Raw genomic sequence first — 21145 nt, forward strand, 5'->3', positions numbered from 1 at the left:
ATAAACAAACATCCCTGTTTGATTTGTCTGTTGTCTCTACACTCTGCTCCATCTATATAATCGGAGATGCGCACGAAACAAACTAAGGCAGGTGAAAAGAAAAACTATAGAACTGTCAAGGCAAGCAGCAACACCCTCTCTGGCTCCAAGGGGGATGCGCAAGGGTCAGAGGAATGCTCAGCAGAGGATGGAGCTGAAGGCTAAGGCTTTGGCCAAGAAGGAAAAGCAATCTGAGCGGAATGTGCTTAATGACACATCGGACGATGATGAGTGTATACCTGAGCGGTTAATGGAGGGGTGCTCAGACACCTATCAGAGAGCAGAATGGCGACACAGAGCTGCCTAGACCAAGCTGCAGATGGAGAGATGGAAAGCCTTAGCAATATCCTCTATTTCATAAGTACCCGTCACAGCAGACTAAGACTAAGTCAAAAGACACTATGCAGGTCAGCTATGAGGAGACAATGAGCCCAGCTCTATCGACTCAACCAGCTTAACCGCAAATTTCGATGCATATAGTGACAAACCCCCTACAAACTGGCCACAATGTTGTTCCTTCTACTCTATGTGAGCAAATAACAGTGCAGACCGAAGGAGCAATAAGTAGCAGTCAAGGAATTGCTGAAGAGGTTGAATCTGAGTCTGATCAGTATCAAGTGTCTTTGGGAGATGAGATGAGCGGAGAGGACTCGATTAAAAAATTGCTAATAACTATTCTAAAAGAGATCAGGGATTTTAAAGTATCTCAGTCACTGGTGAATGCACAGCTACATGAAAGACTGACCAAACTGGAAGAAAATATATTCAATATCCCAAAAAGACTAACAGAAGCCGAAAGTCGTATATCTGATCTAGAGGATAATCTTTCAGTTATGCAGCAAGATATACAAGTCTTAAACAAAAGTAAAAATCAGATGGAATTGAAACTGCAGAACTACAATAGACGATCCAACCTACGTCTAGTTGGAATCCCTGAAGGCTCCGAAAGCGCTGAACTGGTCGAGTGGATTGGGTCACTCCTGAGGAAAGTAATCCCAGAGCTGCAAGGAGACCTTACAATTACTAGAGCGCACAGAGTCCCAGCACAGAAACAATCAAATGCAAAATACCCGCGTACAATTCTAATGAACTTTGCAGAGTACAGAATTAAGGAGAAAATATTAAGCACAGCAATAGCAAAAAGATCATTCTCCACCATAGAGATACAACATTTTAAAATATTTTGAGACATGTCCGCAGCTTCAGCATGTAGACGGAAGAACTTCGTCAAGATGATTGATTCTTTCAAAAGGAAAGGGGCCCAAGCAACAATTGTTCAACAATCTAAGTTAAAAGCATTGGCGAAAGGATTTTATTTAATTTTTTCGGACACCCACGAAGCTGAATCTTTTTTGGAAGAATTATCTGCTACATAAGAAGTTCTGTTTGGGATACACAGTAGACTGAGGTGGCAATAGATAAACAAGCCGTATCAATACAGAATCTGTTAGATTAAGGGCGGGCACGGGGTGAACTTGAGGGCGCCTTGCGATGCAATAAGATGGCATCCAGCAAAGAGGGGAGGAAGGAGGGAAAAGTGGGTAATTCTGTCCTTCAAGGGTGGAGCGGTGAGGGGTGGGCGGAGGGGGGGGAGCTTTCAGAAGAAAGAGAGTTCTTATGTATGTGCTCAAAACGTTTATCAAAATATCATAGTTCCTTATTCTTCAAGAAAGGTAATCAAAGACCGTTTGCTATAGCAGAAGGCACTTTAGACAGTAATAAGCTAGATGTGATTTTCGTCAGCACAAGTCACTTTGTGTCACAAGTCACTGTGATGTTATACAAGTACTGTTTTCACAAGCACGAGTCACTTTAGGTCTCACAAGTACCGATCTCACAGGCACTTTAAACATTCAACTCCTTAGGCGACTATTGCTAAGGAAACTACTGCATAGAGATTACATATTTAGCAGTCTTATAAACACTACCACTATTTACTTTAGAGCTTCCAGGTACCGTAAAGGTTATTGCTATGTATTCTATAGATGCTGCATTTTAGATTATTATATTATACAGTTTTTAATGCCATTGTTATTTATCATCTTGAATAGGTATATAGAAATGATTATTGTTATTGATTATTATCCATTGTTTCCTGGGCCTTTTGTCTCTCTATGGATGATATTGTTCTATATCAGCACGTGTCACTGTAAATATATTATGTACTGTATGCGTTACTCCTTAGTAGCTGTACTTTTAGACCTTTGTCTTTCTGAAAAATGTATATAAAACAAAGGGTAAAAATATTTGACCTTGCGCTACATAGAGTAGAAAGGGGCGTTTATTCAACTTTCTTAAATTATGAGTAAGGAAAATATTGCGGGCCTCTCACTTAACACTAATGGCCTGAATAACAAACGCAAGCCTCAGGCCATTGAAAGCTGGCTTAGAAATCATAATCCAGGCGTTATTTTCCTACAGAAAACACATCTCCAGACCGCATCTGATGCAAGTAAAATATTTCAGATATGGACTAGCGTCCAAAGTTCAGCAAATGCAGGGTGCGCGCAGAAGGGTGTAGGAATCTATATAGGGAAAAATATACACTTTCAAGTAAAAAATACCCAGTCAGATCCGGCAGGTGGGCTCTTGTTCATGGAATTTTAAATCAGTGAATTATTACGTTGGTTACAATCTACGCCCCAGTTTTAGATAATCCGCATTCCCTCCTACAGTTAAAACAGGTACTCTCATGCTACCCGGGATCTATTATATGGGGGGTGGGGTGGGGATTTTAATTTCCTACAAAACCCAGCAGTAGACTCCTCCAGGAGAGAGCGTAAGCAAAACAAGTCCCAGATAGCTATTGCCTTGGCTAGCTGTAAAAAAATCTTTTGATTTGGTGGATCAATGGCGTTGTCAACATCCAGGAAAGCAGGTGTTTTCATGTTTCTCGGCAAAATATAATACATCCTCAAGGATAGATTTTTTGCTGACAACTCATGGCCTTAAGGCTTATAAATATGATCATATCTGGAATGCATTTTCAGACCATGCCCTAATTATGATAGAAATAGGGGGAGTAGGTGTCAAGACTGAAATACCAATGAGATGGTATTTTAATAAATTGAACTTGGAAGATGAGAACTGGTGTGCCGAAATAAACAATGAGATCAAAGCTTTCTTCTCTCACAGTGAAGACTCAGCGCCACTAAATATAGTCTGGGATGCATTTAAGGCTACTTTACGAGGTATGATAACATCTACAGAAATCCCGAAACAAAAAGTCAAAAAGGAAGAAAGGCTCAAAATTGAGAAGCGACATACACAGGCAATTAATCAACACATGAAATATACGAATTACAAAACTAAACAGAAGCTAGTACAGGCAAAATCACAGATGCACGAGTTCTATTACCAATTGGGAGATCAACTAAATAGGGCATACCTTCAAAAGACATGAGGGGAGCGAGTATACTGGGAAGCTACTGGCATGGCAGGCAAAGGAAAAGCAGGTAAAAAATAGAATTGAAAGCATTAGAGACGAGGTATCTAAAAAATAAATATTAGACATTAAAGAGACCGGAATTGCCTTTTTGGAACAATATAGGAGAATATATCAGTCCGATATACAATCATTACCAGAACGCATTATAGGCTTCCTAGATAAGTTGCCGAACCCTTCACTTAATAGTGAGTTTAGAGAATTCCTATTAACAGAATTCACACTTGAGGAAGTTGAAATAGTAATAGGCTCACTGGCTAACTGTAAAGCGACTGGGGAGGATGGGCTATCAGCAGAATTATAAAAAAGGCTAGCCCCTACCCTGAATGCATTTTTTTTTTAAATTATCCAACCATATATTGAAAGGAGGAGACCCGCCAGCCACTTTCCGATACAGCAGTAGTAGTCAGCGTTTGAAAAAAAGACAAAGACAAAGAAAATGTTAACTCTTATAGACCTATCAGTCTTCTTAACGTTGATTATAAGATTTTTACAAAGCTTGTAACAAATAGGCTTAATAAGTTTGTGGGTTCTCTTATCCACGCAGACCAATGTGGATTTGTGGCAGGGAGGCAGCTTTCGACAAATACGACATTTTTATTAGAAGCGCTGGATTATTTTAATAAGAACACAATTACAGCACAGATATGGCTTCTAGATGCTGAGAAAGCCTTCGATCTAGTTTCCTGGGACTGTCTTTTTATTATTTTAGAAAAGCTTGGATTTCCAGAAGGTTTAATAGAAATAATAAGAAAACTTTATAAAGGCTCTCAGGCACAAATATTGATTAATTCTATAAACATAGGTTCTTGTCATATAAATCGGGGCACAAGACAGGGTTGTCCCTTTCTCCCATTTTGTTCGTCCTTTTTATTGAACCTTTAGCAATAGCTATTAGACAAAAGAGAGAACAAACGACGCCTTTACAAGATATGACTAATATAAAACTATATGCAGATGACACTGTCATTTTTTTAAACACTAAAGACAGCACCCAGGAAGAGATACTCGGAGTTTTTTGGGAATTCCAAGAAATAGGAGGATATAAAATAAATAAGGCAAAGACGGAAATTTTATGTAATTGTTCTGTATATACTCTATTGCCCAATTTCAGATTAACGTATAATACTCGTCCCAAGAGATAACTGGGGGTATATGTGAAAGAAAAAGTAGAGGAGCTATTTCAGTTAAATTATATTCCCTTAAAACAGAAAATTAAACATCTTTTAGCGCGATAGAGTCAATTACCATTATCGATTCTTGGCCAAGCAGTACTTATTCGAATGTCTATTTTACCATTGTTTAATTTCTTATTCGCAGCAGCCCCATGCGTTTTACAAATATCTTTAAGGAAATAGATAGTCTATTTTCTTCTTTTCTATGGGCTAATAGGGCACCACGACTAGCACTTAATATTATTTAAAGGAAGAGGGAGGATTATCCCTCCCAAATATGAGAGAATATTATTTCGCACAAAAAATATAGATTCTTTCCCCAATTCGACAATTCGGAAATAGATAATTTTTTTATGAATAAAATCTAAACAGAGCATACAATTAAAGATCCCACTAGAATAGTGAAGGATCCAAAGAAAGTGTGGTACAAAGTACTCCAATGGATTCTTAAACAGAGAGCCCAAATATTGGCTTTCTACAAGATCCCTAGAATCCATGTTATCACGGGTCTGTCAGACCTATATACGGGGGAGGCGGAACTACTGCAGCCCGCTGAGTTGAGTAAGTGGGAGGGAAACGGACATAGGCAAATAAAAGACTTCCTCAACTTAGATCTATGGAAAGAGTGGTCTGAGATAGAAATAAGACCATCCCATTCCAAGTATGAGCTTAAATGGTCTCATTTAAAATAAAACATTTCCTAGGAAAGATTGATATTGTGGCCTCAACAGCAACCTCTGGAATAGTTGAAGCTCTAGAAAATCCCGTGCATGGATAACACTTTTTAATGATAACAAACTGGTTCCTAGCAATGAGAAATTGCAGGATAAATGGAGTAAAAAAAGAGGGAATGCAGATACCAAGAACAACCTGGAGAAGAATTAATAAGTTTAATGCCACATTGATTCGAGGAGCTAATTTTAAAAGAATGCAATTTTGTACAAAATGGTTACTTTACAGAACTCCGACATTCTTACATAATATCTATCCCCAGATAGAAGATAGATGTTTCCGATGTGCGGAACAAGGAGGAAGCACATGGTCACACATTGTCTGGAACTGCCCGAAAAGAGGAAATTTCTGGGGAGAAATTGAAAAATATCTTAGAAATGCATTCAACCAATCTATAGTTATTGATAAGCATATTGCAGTCCTGGGTAGCTCTCCGAATCAAATGCTGAGCAATGCGCAAGAAGAATGCCTATATATATCTGCTCTAGTGGCAAGATCTCCGATTCTACAAAACTGGCGCAGTAAAAATATACCCTCATTTCAAGCATGGAGAGCAAAATTAAGTAAAGTCAAAGAATTGGAAAGGAGATACGCACTTAGAACGGGATCCCTTAGGAAGTTTGAAACATGCTGGGGCTCTATATGAAATGAATGCTCTGTAATTGATGCAAGTGTGACTGTATTGTCGTTGATTTAATTTAATTCCAAATATATGCACAAGTCACTTTATAATAAATATTTATTATGTGATGGAGAAATGTGCAATATATGATTTATATATAGAAATTTTCCTTTCAAAATTATATCAAGTGTATTGTATATAGCAGAATATATTTATATATATATTTATATTTGAGTAATCTTGAACAATTGTAAAATAGGATAATAAGCACGGATGCATATTGCACCTTGTATTGTTACTTCTCTTTTCTTCTCCCGATGTACAATGATTTGAACTCTCAATAAAAAAATAAAATAAAAATAATTTAAAAAAAAGAATCTAACTTATCCATGTTTCTTGCCCTGAACTGCGCCCTCAGGGCAGCAGGGGGCGTAGTAGACACTGGATGGTCAAAAATACTATTCTAACACCAGTCCTAGAATATCTGGAGAAAATGCAACTTTCGCCCAAATATTCCAGAAGACTTATTTAGTATTCCAACTCCAGCCTTGGAATATTTTGGGTAAAGTTATAAATTCCCCATGTATTTCCAGGAATGGGTGAAAAGTAGTAATTTTCAAAGTCAGAAAGTGCTTGGCTGAGGCTGCAGCTCAGGGCAAAACACTAGGAATACCAAAAATTGCAGTTAAGATGTCTTGAATCATAATATTAGCAGCTTATGACATTCACTAGATTCTCCAAGTTTGTATGCAAAGCACTGAACTCCTTCAAATGAGTCTGCGTCACACTAGTGAACCACACATACCTTTTAGTGAATACTCTTTCTCTCCAAGCACCTTCATCACCCCCAGAACTAGTGATATTCTGTTGGAATTATTTTCAAACCATAATTCTACTCCAGCGATCCTCAAATCCACCACCCCCATTTTACAGTGCAGGCCTTCAAGAAGCCCACCATGGCTTTCTCACCTCTTGTTTATACTTGCGAAGAACTAAGTTACAGAAAACTCCTCTGGCAATCTCTCTGCTAAAATCCAGAACAGATTGGCCAACCTTGGCCGGAAGACGTCAACAACACAGACTGGAGCCCTGCTCTTTCATTTAGACATCGCTGACCATGCACCACATGAGAGATACTGGGTCACCAAAAGAGGTAGCTCTTCTCTAGGATCAGCGTTAGTTTGCGCGGAAAGAAAAGAACTGACGTCAACGTTCCTAGGTGGTGCCTATATAAGTGACACGGACTACACTTCCAGCACGGAGGACGCCACGAAGAGCTGACCGACGCTACCTACTGGCACACAGGGGTACTTCTCACAAAAAATCCTACGAATCCAGTCTGATGCCTGGGGAACTTCAAAGGTAAGGAATCTGCGGCTAGATGTTGCTATCAGATATTAAATTATGGCTTTGAATGAGTTAAAAAAAAAGTTCCTTACTGTACACAAAGCCAAAACATTTGCATTATAAGCTCACAAACACATGTAGCCTCTCTTGCATGCAAGAGGTCTAGCCTCACCACACCTGGAAGATTTCCCTTGGCCCCAAGTTAAGCACATGTAAACCAACTTATCATTCAGAGCAGGGAAAACGGACATGAATCTTTATAGCAGTTACCTGGAGAAGGTCAGCATTTGCTCTTTGCTCAACAGAGCACAAAAGGAATATGAAGCATTATTTTATAAGAGGCTTTGGGAGTTAATCTCTTTCACAGCATATATAAAACTATTATAGCAGATATTAAATACAATTTTGCAGTTATAAAGGAGCAAAGAGTAAATATTATGATCTCAGACAACACAATATATTGAATGAGTGCCATGTGTATTTAATTCTAGCTTATACTGATTAGGACATGAAAAGGAACACAGTCGAATACCTGAATGCAGATGGCAAACAGTCAGGAGTTGCATGAATAATGGTTTTCAAAACAATTGAGAGAAAAATTACACCACTACTCATGATGTTAACATGAGAAAACACCTAGGAGAATTACTTCCCCATTTTAAACATAAGGTGTTTCTATATTGATATTAAAATAGCAGCCAATATATGAGTAAATAAATATGAAAATAGAAAGCACAGAATCAAAACTCACAATGAATATAGCACTCTTTGGCATATATTAATAATCATAATATAGAAAAATAACTAAAAGTTATAAACCTAGGAGGCCTCCAAAGGAATGATGGATGTGTGCACAAAATGAATCCAGTGCAACAATACAAAATACATGACACCCAGACCCCTTCCACTGAAGGTGGCTTTCCACGTTAACTCTCCACACAGCTTTTTACAGTGTAAGCTGTGATGCCTTGGCTATGAAATCTTTGTTTTTTGGGTCTAACCCTTGTGCATCACTAGATTACGTTTTTTGATTCAAGGTCTTACCTACTTTCACCATCACCCTGCTCTTAGAAAGAAATTGTAGCAAATTATCAGGATTATGAACAACCTTAATAATGATAAACATTTTCAAGTCTTAGGAGGCTTCATCTTCTATCGAGTTTAGCTAAACAAAAACATCTGCTGGGGTTTATATTTGGGAAGCTTTTTCAATGGTTGACCAATAATATGCTCAGACTAATCCACATATTGACTGCCCATAGCAACCATTTAGTTGTCACTAGCAACTGAAGGTCTTCCCACCTATCCGTTCTAAATAGTCTGTAAATCTTGACAGCAGGGCATTCATTCCCAATATCTTTAGAAGGACATCAACTCCACTTTAAACAGAGCAATGGCGAGATTGACTGATACAAAGTGTGAAAGTCAGATATGTAAAATGCAACCCTGTTCCACAGTCCTGGCCATCATTTTTAAACCTGAAAGCATGTAGTCCACTCACAAGGATTTTTATCCACCATTTACAGGTTCCAGAAGCGCATCTTACATTCATATGTGAAAAATATACTAACTGTGCCTACTGCTATGTATATTGGCAGATGTACAAAGCCCTAACCCTTTATTGTGGGCAGTGTCAAATATATGTCTGAAATGTATTTAACCTTTTCGAAGATGAGAATAACCCGATACTGTTTTTTTGGTATTTTCAGACCTTTCATAGATTCATACTACTTTCTACGAAATCAGGAACATCAAAAAGCATATGAACTGATGAAAATCTTTATCTTGTTGACTATGGATTAAGGCTATTAATTGCCTTCACAACATGGGACCAGGTGACAGCTATGATTGTTACGTGAACATTCTAGTCAAGGTATGTTCCTAAAAATTTAACTTTGCCTTGCTGTTGTAGGGTGGATGTCATTGCCTGAACTGAGGTAACATAGTATTCTGATTACTTCTTAGTATATTTCAATAACTGAATAGCACTAGAGGGTGGAATTGCCATTCTTTAGTACTACCAAAGATTACAGGTGAGTATACATAATGAAGCTGCAAATTCCAAACCAGATAAATCTCTGCTATACTTTACAAAATGTAATGCACTGCAACATCTTCAATCACTTACCATTAAAGCCCAAATACCATTCACTCGAAGTGCAGGGTTCTCGCTCTGGGTTAAACTACACAGTAGTTCTATAGCTCCAGATTCCAAAATAGGCTGCAAAAGAATGCAATACTCTTAACGTGATTTTAGCATTAAAACAAATAATGACAGCTCACATCTGATGTTAATTTTATGCCACATAAATGATTTCTATTAGTCCTCATCATTCAATATGAAAGAAACCACATCAATGTACAAACTCACATTCTCATGAGAGGCAGTGCATGGAACTAATTTCTTAAAGAGATCTTTTCCTTAAGCGGGAGAGGAGCTGGTTAATGTAACATTCTTTAATGAGAAGAAGTACTGTGCTTTGGCAATCTGAAGGTCCTGGTTATAGATTATAGATCTACCACTCAGGCAGAACACAGTCTGCTTCGGCAACCATCAAAGGGAAATCACACCATTCACAGTCAAGTGGACCTCTGCCAGAAACCGAATGTTCCCTATACAAAGACTATTATTGCCAAAATATGGACCTCATTAAACACTAAGAGGTAGCTCACTTCCGGGATCCAACTTCTTCAAGAATATTGGAAGATAAAGTATACAGCCCTTCAATGGATGAGCCATTTGATGCTCCTTTCATGATACATTTTTCTTGTTGTGGGGTGTATGGATTCTGCTTCTTTGAAGATACAGTTAAACCTCAGAGATGCTTAAGTAATCAAAACAGCTTTAAACTTAAACGGGTAAACAGAAAGAATCTTCAATTACTGTAATGATGAGTGTGGCATATACATAAGGCATGGAGAACTGCAATTGAACAATATTGCTAGGGATTGGGCATTCTTTAAAAATGAAGGTGTCTCTAAATGAGTTTCATTAACGAAATAATAAAGATACATTTTTAATATTTTTGATATAGGACAGTCAGGGCTTCAGAACTAAATTCTTGTTTCGATGTGCTACACAAGGAGACAAGATTAGCACAAACCTCTTTACTTGGAGAAAATTCAAGGAGTAGGTTGCACAGAGTAGAGGAGGCCACAACTAAGATCTCGTCTGGGGCATTCTGCAAAACCTGCAGCACAAAAAGTAAGAAAACGTGGTTAAGTTAGGCTGGAAGACTTGTGTTACCACAGCCTGTTCTGAACAAAGTAAAAAGCAATTGAACCCACATTTGTACTCTGCATTTGCTCTCATGATTTTTTTTCAGGCACACATTTCTATAGATGATTTTTGTTTGCTCAAATTCCCCAGCAAGGATGCTTGGATAAAAATCTTACAAAGTGCTCTTAATTCAGTAATCTGGATGTTTGACTTGTCCTAATAAAAAAGAGAGCTTCCTTGTTGAAAGTCTGCTGGAGGATGATAAGTGCTGTCATTTGTCAGAATACTATTCCGAGGGCAACTGCTAGATTACCTACAATGTTGTCAATAAATAAACCAAGCATACGTCTTTTATGCTCTCATGTCTGTTTTTTGAATTTGCATAGACTTTCAGTAATATATAACAAATAAAAACAGAATAATTTATCCAACTTTTCTCTCAAACGCAAATGAGGAATAGTAAAGACCTGGCACAAAAGAGGTAAGTTACCCATTGTAACCATAAAGCCCTTGTGCAAGCCATGTCTTCCCTGGACCGGAAACAAGCATCCTGGGACCGGTTTCGGGTTTATAACCCTCATCAGCCAGGCTATCTTGAATCCAGTGGCAAAGTGAGCAAGGGACCCACGTCTGGGCATACCCTGCCAACTTAGGGCGAACAAAGCAATCCCATAGGGGATCATGGACGGAGCATTTGAGCAAATCAAACACTCACCCCCAGTCAACTGATCTGTGTTTAATCCATCATCATTCTTTAGCTCTCTCCACCACCCCAGTTCAGACATGGCCATATGCAAATCAGTCTGACCCTGTGCCTCATGGGAACAGTCCAGCCCGATCTGCCAAGCCATGTCTTCCCTGGACCGGAAACAAGCATCCTGGGACAGGTTTCGGGTTCATAACCCTCATCAGCCAGGCTATCTTGAATCCAGTGGCAAAGTGAGCATCTGTAGGGACGACACTAGTGATTCATCATTCTAGTCCTTACCAACTAATCACATTCTTGACAGTTAATGACCTTATAAGTCTCCCTGTTAGACATGATTTTTTTAGTTCAGAATCGTGGTTGAAGGTCCCCACAATTTCTATTACTCATGGTATGCTATCACTTAATATTAAAACTCCGTACTGCAATCCATTAAGTGGTAAAGAAGGACATATCATTATATTTTACAAAGTCTTACTGACAAAACAACACGTGCCCTCGGCCTGGTCGCTCACACACCGCCCGCCTGCTCCTTACCTGCTGGACCTCCTGCTGCCGCCTGCCGCCTGAGCCACCACAGGGCCGCCGAGCGCCGCCCCAGCCGCCACAGGGCCGCCAAGCGCCGCCACCGAGCCCCCTGGTTTCCCGCCGCTGCCCACGAGACCCCGCCCCCCCGCCCGCCGATTGGTTCCCGCGCTCCCCGCCTCCCCGCAGACCCTCCCTCCCGGCTCCCCTCTTATGACGCCCCCAGAGCGACCGCGCAGCGGACGCGCGCAGCGGGAGCACCGAATGAGCGCCGAAGGTGCGCCAAAGGTAAGCCCGTCTGCGCCCGTCCGCGCCTGGACCGCGCCCAGTGCCAGGACCCCTGGCCCTCGCAGACCCCAGCCCACCCGCCTGACTTACGATGCCGCCACCCTCAACGCACTCAACACCGGCCGAACCCCCGGGTGCTACCGAGCCACTCCGAGACGCACCCACGGACCCTTCAGCTGCCTCACCTGCAAGTTCACCTGCATCCGGACCTGCCCCGCACCAGCACCCGCCAAGCCGAACACCAGCAGCAACCACCTCAAGTGCATCCTGCTCAACACCCGCTCCGTCCACAGACACGCCGTTCAACTCTGGAACCTCCTCGACACCACAGCTCCTGACGTTGCCTTCCTCACGGAAACCTGGATGAACGACTCCTCAGCGCCCGACATCGCCATCGCCGTCCCAGAGGGCTACAAGATCATCCGGAGAGACCGCGACAACCAGACTGGAGGAGGCATCGCCATCATCCACAGAGACACCATCCGTATCTCGACCAACGCCGACAACACCCTGACATCCGCCGAACACCTGCACTTCCAGATCCACACCGACCCCAAGACCACCCTCAGAGGCACCCTGATCTACCGACCCCCGGGACCACGCACTCAATTCAGCGAAGACATCGCCGACTTCATCAGCCCGCACGCCCTCCCCTCGGCCGACTACATCCTCCTCGGGGACATCAACTTCCACCTGGAGAACAACAACGACCGCAACACCACCACCCTGCTTGACAACCTCGCCACCCTCGGACTCAAGCAGCTGGTGACCACCCCCACCCACCTCGCCGGACACACACTCGACGCCATCTTCTCGTCCAGCAAAGACATCTCCTTCAGCCACGCCACTGGACTCCACTGGACGGACCACAGCTGCATCCACTTCACCTTCAAAAGAACCACGGTCCACCACCACCAGCAACAGGCCGCACGAAGAAGCTGGAACAAGATCACAGCCGAACAACTCACCACATCCCTGAGCCAGCACCCTCCCGCCAGCTCACCGAACCCCAGCCAAGCCGCCGACAACCTCACGAAATGGATCTCCACCTGCGCGGACGAGCTCGCCCCTCTGAGGACCCCACCCAGCAGACCCGGAAGCAAGAAGGCCCCTTGGTTTACCGACGAACTCAAGAGCTCCAAGAAGAACTGCCGAGCCCTCGAGAAAGCATGGAGAAGAGACCCAACGCCGGACAAAATGACTACCCTCAAGCTCGCCACCCGAAGGCACCATCAACTGATCCACGCCACCAAGAAAACAGCATTCAAGGACCGGTTGGACAACAACGCACACAACAGCAAGGAACTCTTCAACATCGTCAGAGAGCTCTCCAACCCCAACGCCGGAACCAACGACATCACCCCATCGCAAGACCTCTGCAACTCCCTCGCCTCCTACTTCCACAACAAGATCGCTGACATACACAACAGCTTCAGAACACAACCAACGCTCCCCACGACCAAACCAACGCCCCCCACCACCACCCTCAACGCCTGGACACCGATCAACCTCGAAGACACCATCAGCACGATGAACTCCATCCACTCCGGTTCCCCAACCGACCCCTGCCCTCACCACATCTTCAACAAGGCCGACGCTGTCATCGCACCCCACCTGCGGGACATCATCAACACCTCCCTCAACACCGCCACCTTCCCTGAGAGCTGGAAGCACGCCGAACTCAGCGCTCTACTAAAGAAACCAACGGCGGACCCCACCGAACTCAAGAACTACCGCCCCATCTCGCTCCTCCCGTTTCCAGCCAAAGTCATCGAGAAGACCATCAACAAGCAACTGGCAGCCTTCCTCGAGACGACTGGTTCCCTCGACCCTTCCCAGTCAGGCTTCCGGGCCAACCACAGCACCGAGACCGCCCTCATCGCTGCCACAGACGACATCCGAACCCTGTTGGACAACGGAGAAACAGCGGCCCTCATCCTCCTGGACCTCTCCGCGGCATTCGACACTGTCTGCCACCGCACCCTAGTGCAGCGCCTCAGCAACGTCGGGATCAAGGAGAAGGCACTGGAATGGATCATCTCCTTCCTCACCGGAAGGACACAGAGAGTCCGCCTGCCCCCGTTCAGATCAGAAGCCACGGAAGTCACCTGCGGCGTCCCTCAGGGCTCCTCGCTCAGCCCCACCCTCTTCAATGTCTACATGAGCCCCCTTGCGGCCATCGCACGCCAACACAACCTGAACATCATCTCCTACGCCGATGACACCCAGCTGATCCTCTCCCTGACCAACGACCCCGCCACCGCCAGAGCCAACCTACACGAAGGGATGAAAAACGTGGCCGAGTGGATGACGACCAGCCGCCTGAAACTGAACACAGACAAGACGGAAGTCCTCATCCTGGGCTCCTCACCCTCCGCCTGGGACGACTCCTGGTGGCCCCCTGCCCTGGGCAACGCACCCAAACCGACAGACCACGCACGCAACCTGGGCTTCATCCTGGACTCCTCCCTCTCCATGACCAGACAAGTCAACGCCGTCTCCTCGTCCTGTTTCAACATCCTGCGCATGCTACGTAAGATCTTCCGGTGGATCCCCACCGAGACCAGGAAAACAGTCACCCAGGCCCTCGTCACCAGTCGACTGGACTACGGCAACGCCCTCTACGCCGGTACCACCGCCAAGCTCCAGAAGAGACTCCAGCGGATCCAGAACGCCTCGGCGAGACTCATCCTCGACGTCCCCAGACGAACTCACATCTCCAGACACCTGAGAGACCTGCACTGGCTCCCGATCAACAAAAGAATCACCTTCCGGCTCCTCACCCACGCACACAAAGCCCTACACAACCAAGGCCCGACCTACCTCAACAGCCGCCTCAACTTCTACGCTCCCAAACGCCACCTCCGCTCGACCAGTCTCGCCCTCGCAGCCGTCCCCCGCATCCACAGAGCGACTACAGGAGGTAGATCCTTCTCCCACCTGGCCGCCAAGACTTGGAACGCCCTCCCCACCGAACTACGCCTGACCCAAGACCACCTCTCCTTCAGGAAGAAGCTCAAGACCTGGCTGTTCGAGCAGTAGCGGACCCCCCCCCCCCCCAGCGCCTTGAGACCCTCCGGGTGAGTAGTGCGCTTTATAAATGCCTTTGATTGATTGATTGATTGCAAATCATGGACAGCAAGACCATATTGCGCATACATAATCTCTAGAAATAGTTCCATATGCATGGTTCACTTATGGATAGCCTTGCAGAGCTAGTTATCATTGTGGGCAGCTGGTCACAGTGTCCTGAAACTGAATGCACATCAACTGTTCTTGCAAACTCCCAGATGTAGTGGGCCAACTAATATAAAAGGATAATATACTTTCATCTTTGCAAGAGATTACCGACTTTTGAGCTGATTTGAACACTCATGAATTAACTGTATGGTCTTTAGAAAAGCAAATACCACTGAAATAAAACTCAGACCCACCCTGGCAGATTACAGCACGTCATAAATGTTCTACGTGCACTGACATGTTCAGGCCTGATCCAACCCTGACTGTAGCAAATAATGGGCTTGCTAATGGCACCACATCAGACCATTACTACTAAAAAAAGTAATCAGATTTTGCAAAAAGAGAAAGCGTAGTAGTTCTCCAGTGCACTTGCTAAACCAACATTACTGAGGCATAATGCTGAACTGAAAGTGCAATCCTTTTGCACACAAAAAATAAAATGATATATATGCCATGGCCACATACTAAAGCAAAATGGTACGAAAGGCAATGAAGTCTTATTATACAAAAGCTATTATGGACATCCAAATTCCATAAATTCCTTAATACTACAACCCCAAGAAACGCCATCAAAAGTCCTTTGTAATCATTTAGCTACACATTTTCAGGATAACATTACAGGTATAAAGACATTCCTGACAAGCATTGGCATAGCCAATAGGTCTCGCCTTTGGGGCCTTATAAGTGTTTAACCATGCAACAGTTAAAGTTGTTGCACCAAGGATATTGTGCTGCATCACTAAATACTTATAAGGTTCCAAAAGCGAGACCTATTGGCTATGCCAATGCTTGTTTCACATGAGGTGGTGTTTATAAACACCTCTCACTTTGAGGTCAGAGAAAGAAAAAAAAAGGGAATGGTGTGACAATCTGTCTTTTGTAACACAGAAAAGTGTATACACCTGTAAATGAACTGTACACATTCAGCAGTTAGAAAAGCAAAAACGCAAGCACATTTTTGGGAATTCTGAAATGTGCTGGAAACAAAGATTTCATCAGGATCAAAACAAATCAGGATACTTTACTTGGTGATAAATGATAAGTATTCATTGAAAGCGGATTTCCACACATTATATATAGTTGCATCAGTAAAACTGCACGTGTGCGCAAATGTAGTGGCCATTTCAATGGAAAATGCGTCTGTAAATGACAGTGGCTACCACATGACGCTTTAGTTACATTAAAGAAATCCCTTCGCCTCATGTCCATTAAAGCTAGGTGAGGTGGGTTGCAACGTTTGTTGTTCTAAAAAGTTGGTTGAAGTTCTACAAAGTTTGGGAACCACTCACCTATGAGGCAAAGTGACCAGAGAGTACATTACAAGGCTGTTCTACATCCCCAAGGGCTCTGGGGTCATTTAGACTCGGGTGTAAAGTCTGTGAATCACCCGGAGCAGATGGCGCCAGACTACCCTATCTAGAGAAAAACGTCAGATTTGCAGAGTTTGATGTCGATAGCGTGTTTGCCCACACAGCAGTAGCAATGTGGGTGAAATGATAAGGCTGGAAGGGGCACGTGTCATGGTGGCGATCTTCACAACTTACTGGTATGTATAAAGAAACCTCCAAGGCGAAGAATTGTTTTGGAAATGGTAAAAATCCGTTTTGTGGATTAAAATGCGTGGTTTGAAACTGATAGACGCATGCATGTTGCGATGGAAAAGCATACTGCCGCCAATGTCTTCTTATCATCAAGCGTGAAAGCTCCTGGAAAACGAAGCCGGACAAGGAATCGTATCTGTGATTGTTTACGTGGCAGCTGGCGCTCTCCACAGCCTGGGTGTGATGTCGGCTGGAGACGTCCCAGGTCCACTGTAATAAGGAAAGTACTGAGGGCGTTTATAATCCAGGGATGGCAGGCTCCCACGGGTTATTACTGTACGGTCATTAAATCACATCCTTATTGATGTCATAACTAGACTGTGAGACACAGGCTTTGTGAGGATTTGGGTTGTTAGTTGAGGTTGCCGAGTGCGCACCTCAGATAACAACCAGGAGTATACTACTGAAGCCACCCAGGATTAAAAGGGAGGCACCTCAATGCTCATAGGATGCTAAATGCTCCCTGTCGGCAAAACCTAAACATTTATCATCGACAAGTCATGCAGATGTTGTGGGGAGAATAGGGGCAGAAGAAGCCACTTAGTCAGAAGTAATTTACAAAGAAACGCTTAAATGGCTTGGGAGCGATTTGCAACCCATGACGAAATGGTCCTATATTATTGTGAGGAAAGGGAAATTAATGTTTTTCTACTGAAAATTGAGCACACGGGTGTTATTTTCACTACAATAAACAAATGAGAAAAAGAGACTTAAGGAAGTAAAATCACATCGAAGCATTGGTGCAAAATCAAGCATTTATTAATATTGTGCAAAGACTACAGTGCTCAGCAGTGGACTGGAGAGAGTGTATATTACTGTGCAACATCCATTCCTGAGTAACACAAATAAAACAAACACAAGCATTGGCATAGCCAATAGGTCTCGCCTTTGGGACCTTATAAGTGTTTAGCCATGCAACAGTTGCATAACTAAATACTTATAAGGTCCCAAAAGCGAGACCTATTGGCTATGCCAAGCAGACGTGCGGCCACGAAAGTGATCGCGATCAAACATCAAAGCGGCCGCGAAAGTGAAAGTAACTCGGTCAAGCGTGGCGCGCGTGCCCGCGCACATGCACTGTAGCTCTAGGCTGGCCTGGTAGCACTTTTAGGAGCCCTCACAAAATGTCTCGCCAGACCAGCGCATGCGCTGGGTCAGGCGAGACCTAAAAAGGGATTCCCATTTAAAAGACTTGGTACACCCTGGTGGGGGTTGGAGACTGACGCCATGGGATCTACAGAATAGGGAGGTGTTGCACGGCATCAGGGCTGACACAAGTGTGTACTTTGAAGAAAACGTGGGTTCGGTACAGTTTGGAGTGACCATTTGGGAGGCCTATAAGACGGTACTCCGGGATAGAGCGCAAAATCGAATATCCTGGGTGAAACGGAAAGCCCAGGAGGAGCTCAGTACTCTCGAAACCCAAATACTTGACTTAGACCAGCAGTACATATCGGGACGTGACCCTGAGGTGCTTCGACGTCTGGCGGATACCCAACAGCAATTTAAAGACCTAGTGACAGATGAAGCCAGGGCACAGGCGCTTGCGACCCTGCATAGGATATATGACGTTGGGGACAAGTCCGGGAAGCTACTGGCCTGACTAGGCCAAAGGAACAGGATGCCAGATAGATTGAAGGGGTAATGAATGGGCAGGGACATTTACAGAGAGGGGATGCCCAGATCGCCCGGACGTTTGCTTCCTACTTCCGGGACTTTTACAAGGCTAGGGAATTAGGTGGACTGACAGAAATCAGGGCCTACCTGGCCACGGTCCAAACGCCGGTCCTTGCGGATGAGGATAGGGAGACCCTTGAAACTGCAGTAGCTGTCACGGAAATTAGGGCGGCGATAGCCAGACTCAGACCGGGGAAGTCACCGGGTCCGAACGGGCTCCCAGCAGAATTCCTTAAAAAAGGCACAGACCTACTGACGCCCCACCTCCTGGCACTCTTTAATGATGCGGCCCGGCAGGGTCTCCTCCCATCAGACCTTCGGATGGCCACGATCATACCTATATATAAAAAAGGCAAGCCCCCGGAAGACTGCGCGTCCTATAGACCAATCTCCCTCCTGAACGTGGAGGTTAAGCTCTTGGCGACGATATTGGCCCTTCGCCTGCACCGGGTGATCTCCAGCCTGGTCCACCAGGACCAGACGGGATTGCTGCCGGACAGAGCGACTAGGCAAAACCTGCGGCGCACACATAACTGGCTCATGGAGGTGAAGGGACGGGAGGAACCACATATGTTCCTCTCCCTAGATGCTGAGAAAGCGGTTGACGCTGTGCATTGGCCCCTCTTGGAGGAGAAAATGGTCAAATTTGGCACCGGCCCAAACTTTAGGAAATGGGTGGGACTATTATATACGGCCCCTAGAGCCCAAGTGAAGGTGAACGGGATCCTATCGGAAGATTTCCCAATCAGGAGGGGGACCAGGCAGGGCTGCCCCCTGTCCCCGCTCCTGTTCGCGCTCATCATTGAAGTGGTGGCTTGTGAGGTCCGGCAGAGGGATGAGATACGGGGATTTCAAATATCACAAGCCGACAGACAGGAGGAGAAAATTTCGCTTTATGCGGATGATATTCTTCTGTATGTGGCACACCCGGCCGTCACGGTCCCTGCATTGTTCCAAGTACTGGGTAGGTATGGCTCCTTCTCGGGATATACAATAAACTGGTATAAATCGGTCTTGTATAGCCCGCGCGAAGAGGAGGAATGTCCCTCTCTGCCTGACATCCTCCAAGTTACCCAGACGGGGTTTAAATACTTGGGGATTTATTTGACTACGGACCGACATGTCTCCTATCAAATAAACATCCAACGGTTGATTAGGAATTTTACAGAGGATGCTCTGAGATGGAAGGCACTCCCTCTCACGATCTTAGTACGGGCTGCAATGTTTAAGATGATCCCGTTGCCCCGTTTCCTGTACGCCCTACAGAATGAATATTTCCCCCTCCCCAGGCAGACATTCAAGGTTATACAAGCGGAACTACGCTCGCTATTATGGTTAGGGAAACAGCCGAGAATACCCCTAGATACACTACAGAGAAACCAATACAATGGGGGGATATCCCTGCCAGATGTGGAAGCTTATTACTGGGCTGAACACCTGGCGCCGATAAATGAGTGGCTTCACGCACCTGCGGATCACCCAACGTATAAACTAGAAAGAGATACCATGGCACGCCGCACTAGTCTCCACTAATTGTATGGGGGGGCTGGGAAGAGGCGATTACTCCCAGCCACGCAGAAAACCATAGAGGTCTGGGACAGGGCGACGAAGATGATGGGATGGTCACGGAAACCTACGAACTGTTCGTGGCTCAAGGAGCTCCATAAACTCACAGGTTTCAGGGGTTGGGATGATATCAGGATCTCCGTGTTGGGGCATCTGGTAACAGGAGGGAAATTGAAATCTTATAGATCCCTGGCAACGGAATATGGTCTACGTCGTACCCAGTTCCTTAAATACGCGCAACTACGCCATGCATGGGGGGCCGAGGCGACGCTTACCTCCGCACTATCAGAATATGCCCCGCTGGAGGGCCGGCTGTTACAAGAGCGGGTACCCAGTAAACTAGTGTCGCTGACGTACAAGACCCTGAATAATAACACGCCGGACAGATTGGGGAAACTGAGAGCAACATGGGAGCGGGATCTGGGTGAGATGGACACAATAGACTGAGAAATTGCCTTGATGCATCACAGGGAAGTCGCGATTAAATCCTGACTCAGACTTATACAATATAAGATACTGCACAGGGCGTATTAGGATAGGGTCAGACTGCATCATATGGGAAGAGCTGCGGACTCCTGCTGCCTAAGATGTCGACATCCGCAGGGGGCCTTCTACCACATTATCTGGGATTGCCCTATTATCCGCACTTATTGGACACACATACTGGGGGAATTGAGTGAGGTGCTAGAGGTGCTGCTCCCCATGGACCCAAAACTTGTTTTGCTTGGAATACCTACAGATATAGATCTGACCCGACCGCATCTGATCTTTACAATGTTGGCTTTGGTGGTAGCGAAAAGAGATGTTGCACGAGCATGGGGTGCTCCAACCCCCCCACAGGTTGGGGAATGGAGGAGGGGGATGGATATGTATATGGCGGCTGAGAGGGTTACGTACAAAGCTAGCGGATGCCCCCGAAAATTCCGTAGAGTATGGGGCAAATGGAGACGGTATCATGGTCT

The 21145-nt window shown here is 44.8% G+C and overlaps 1 protein-coding gene across 7 annotated transcripts in view; it reads right to left on the minus strand.

Annotated features, from left to right (window-relative positions):
• Window positions 1-21145, minus strand: part of ARMC8 (armadillo repeat containing 8) — an 811657-nt gene that overhangs the window by 311664 nt on the left and 478848 nt on the right. For all 7 annotated transcript variants that reach the window (XM_085648657.1, XM_085648654.1, XM_085648653.1 and 4 more), the window contains exons 15-16: window positions 10465-10551; window positions 9489-9581 (exon numbers count right to left, since the gene is read on the minus strand). In XM_085648657.1, the coding sequence (XP_085504783.1) occupies window positions 9489-9581; window positions 10465-10551 (180 nt within the window). The remainder of the gene's footprint in view (window positions 1-9488; window positions 9582-10464; window positions 10552-21145) is intronic.

This window comes from Triturus cristatus, chromosome 3_2 (assembly GCF_964204655.1).
Source record: "Triturus cristatus chromosome 3_2, aTriCri1.1, whole genome shotgun sequence".
In the NCBI taxonomy this organism is placed as follows: domain Eukaryota; kingdom Metazoa; phylum Chordata; class Amphibia; order Caudata; family Salamandridae; genus Triturus; species Triturus cristatus.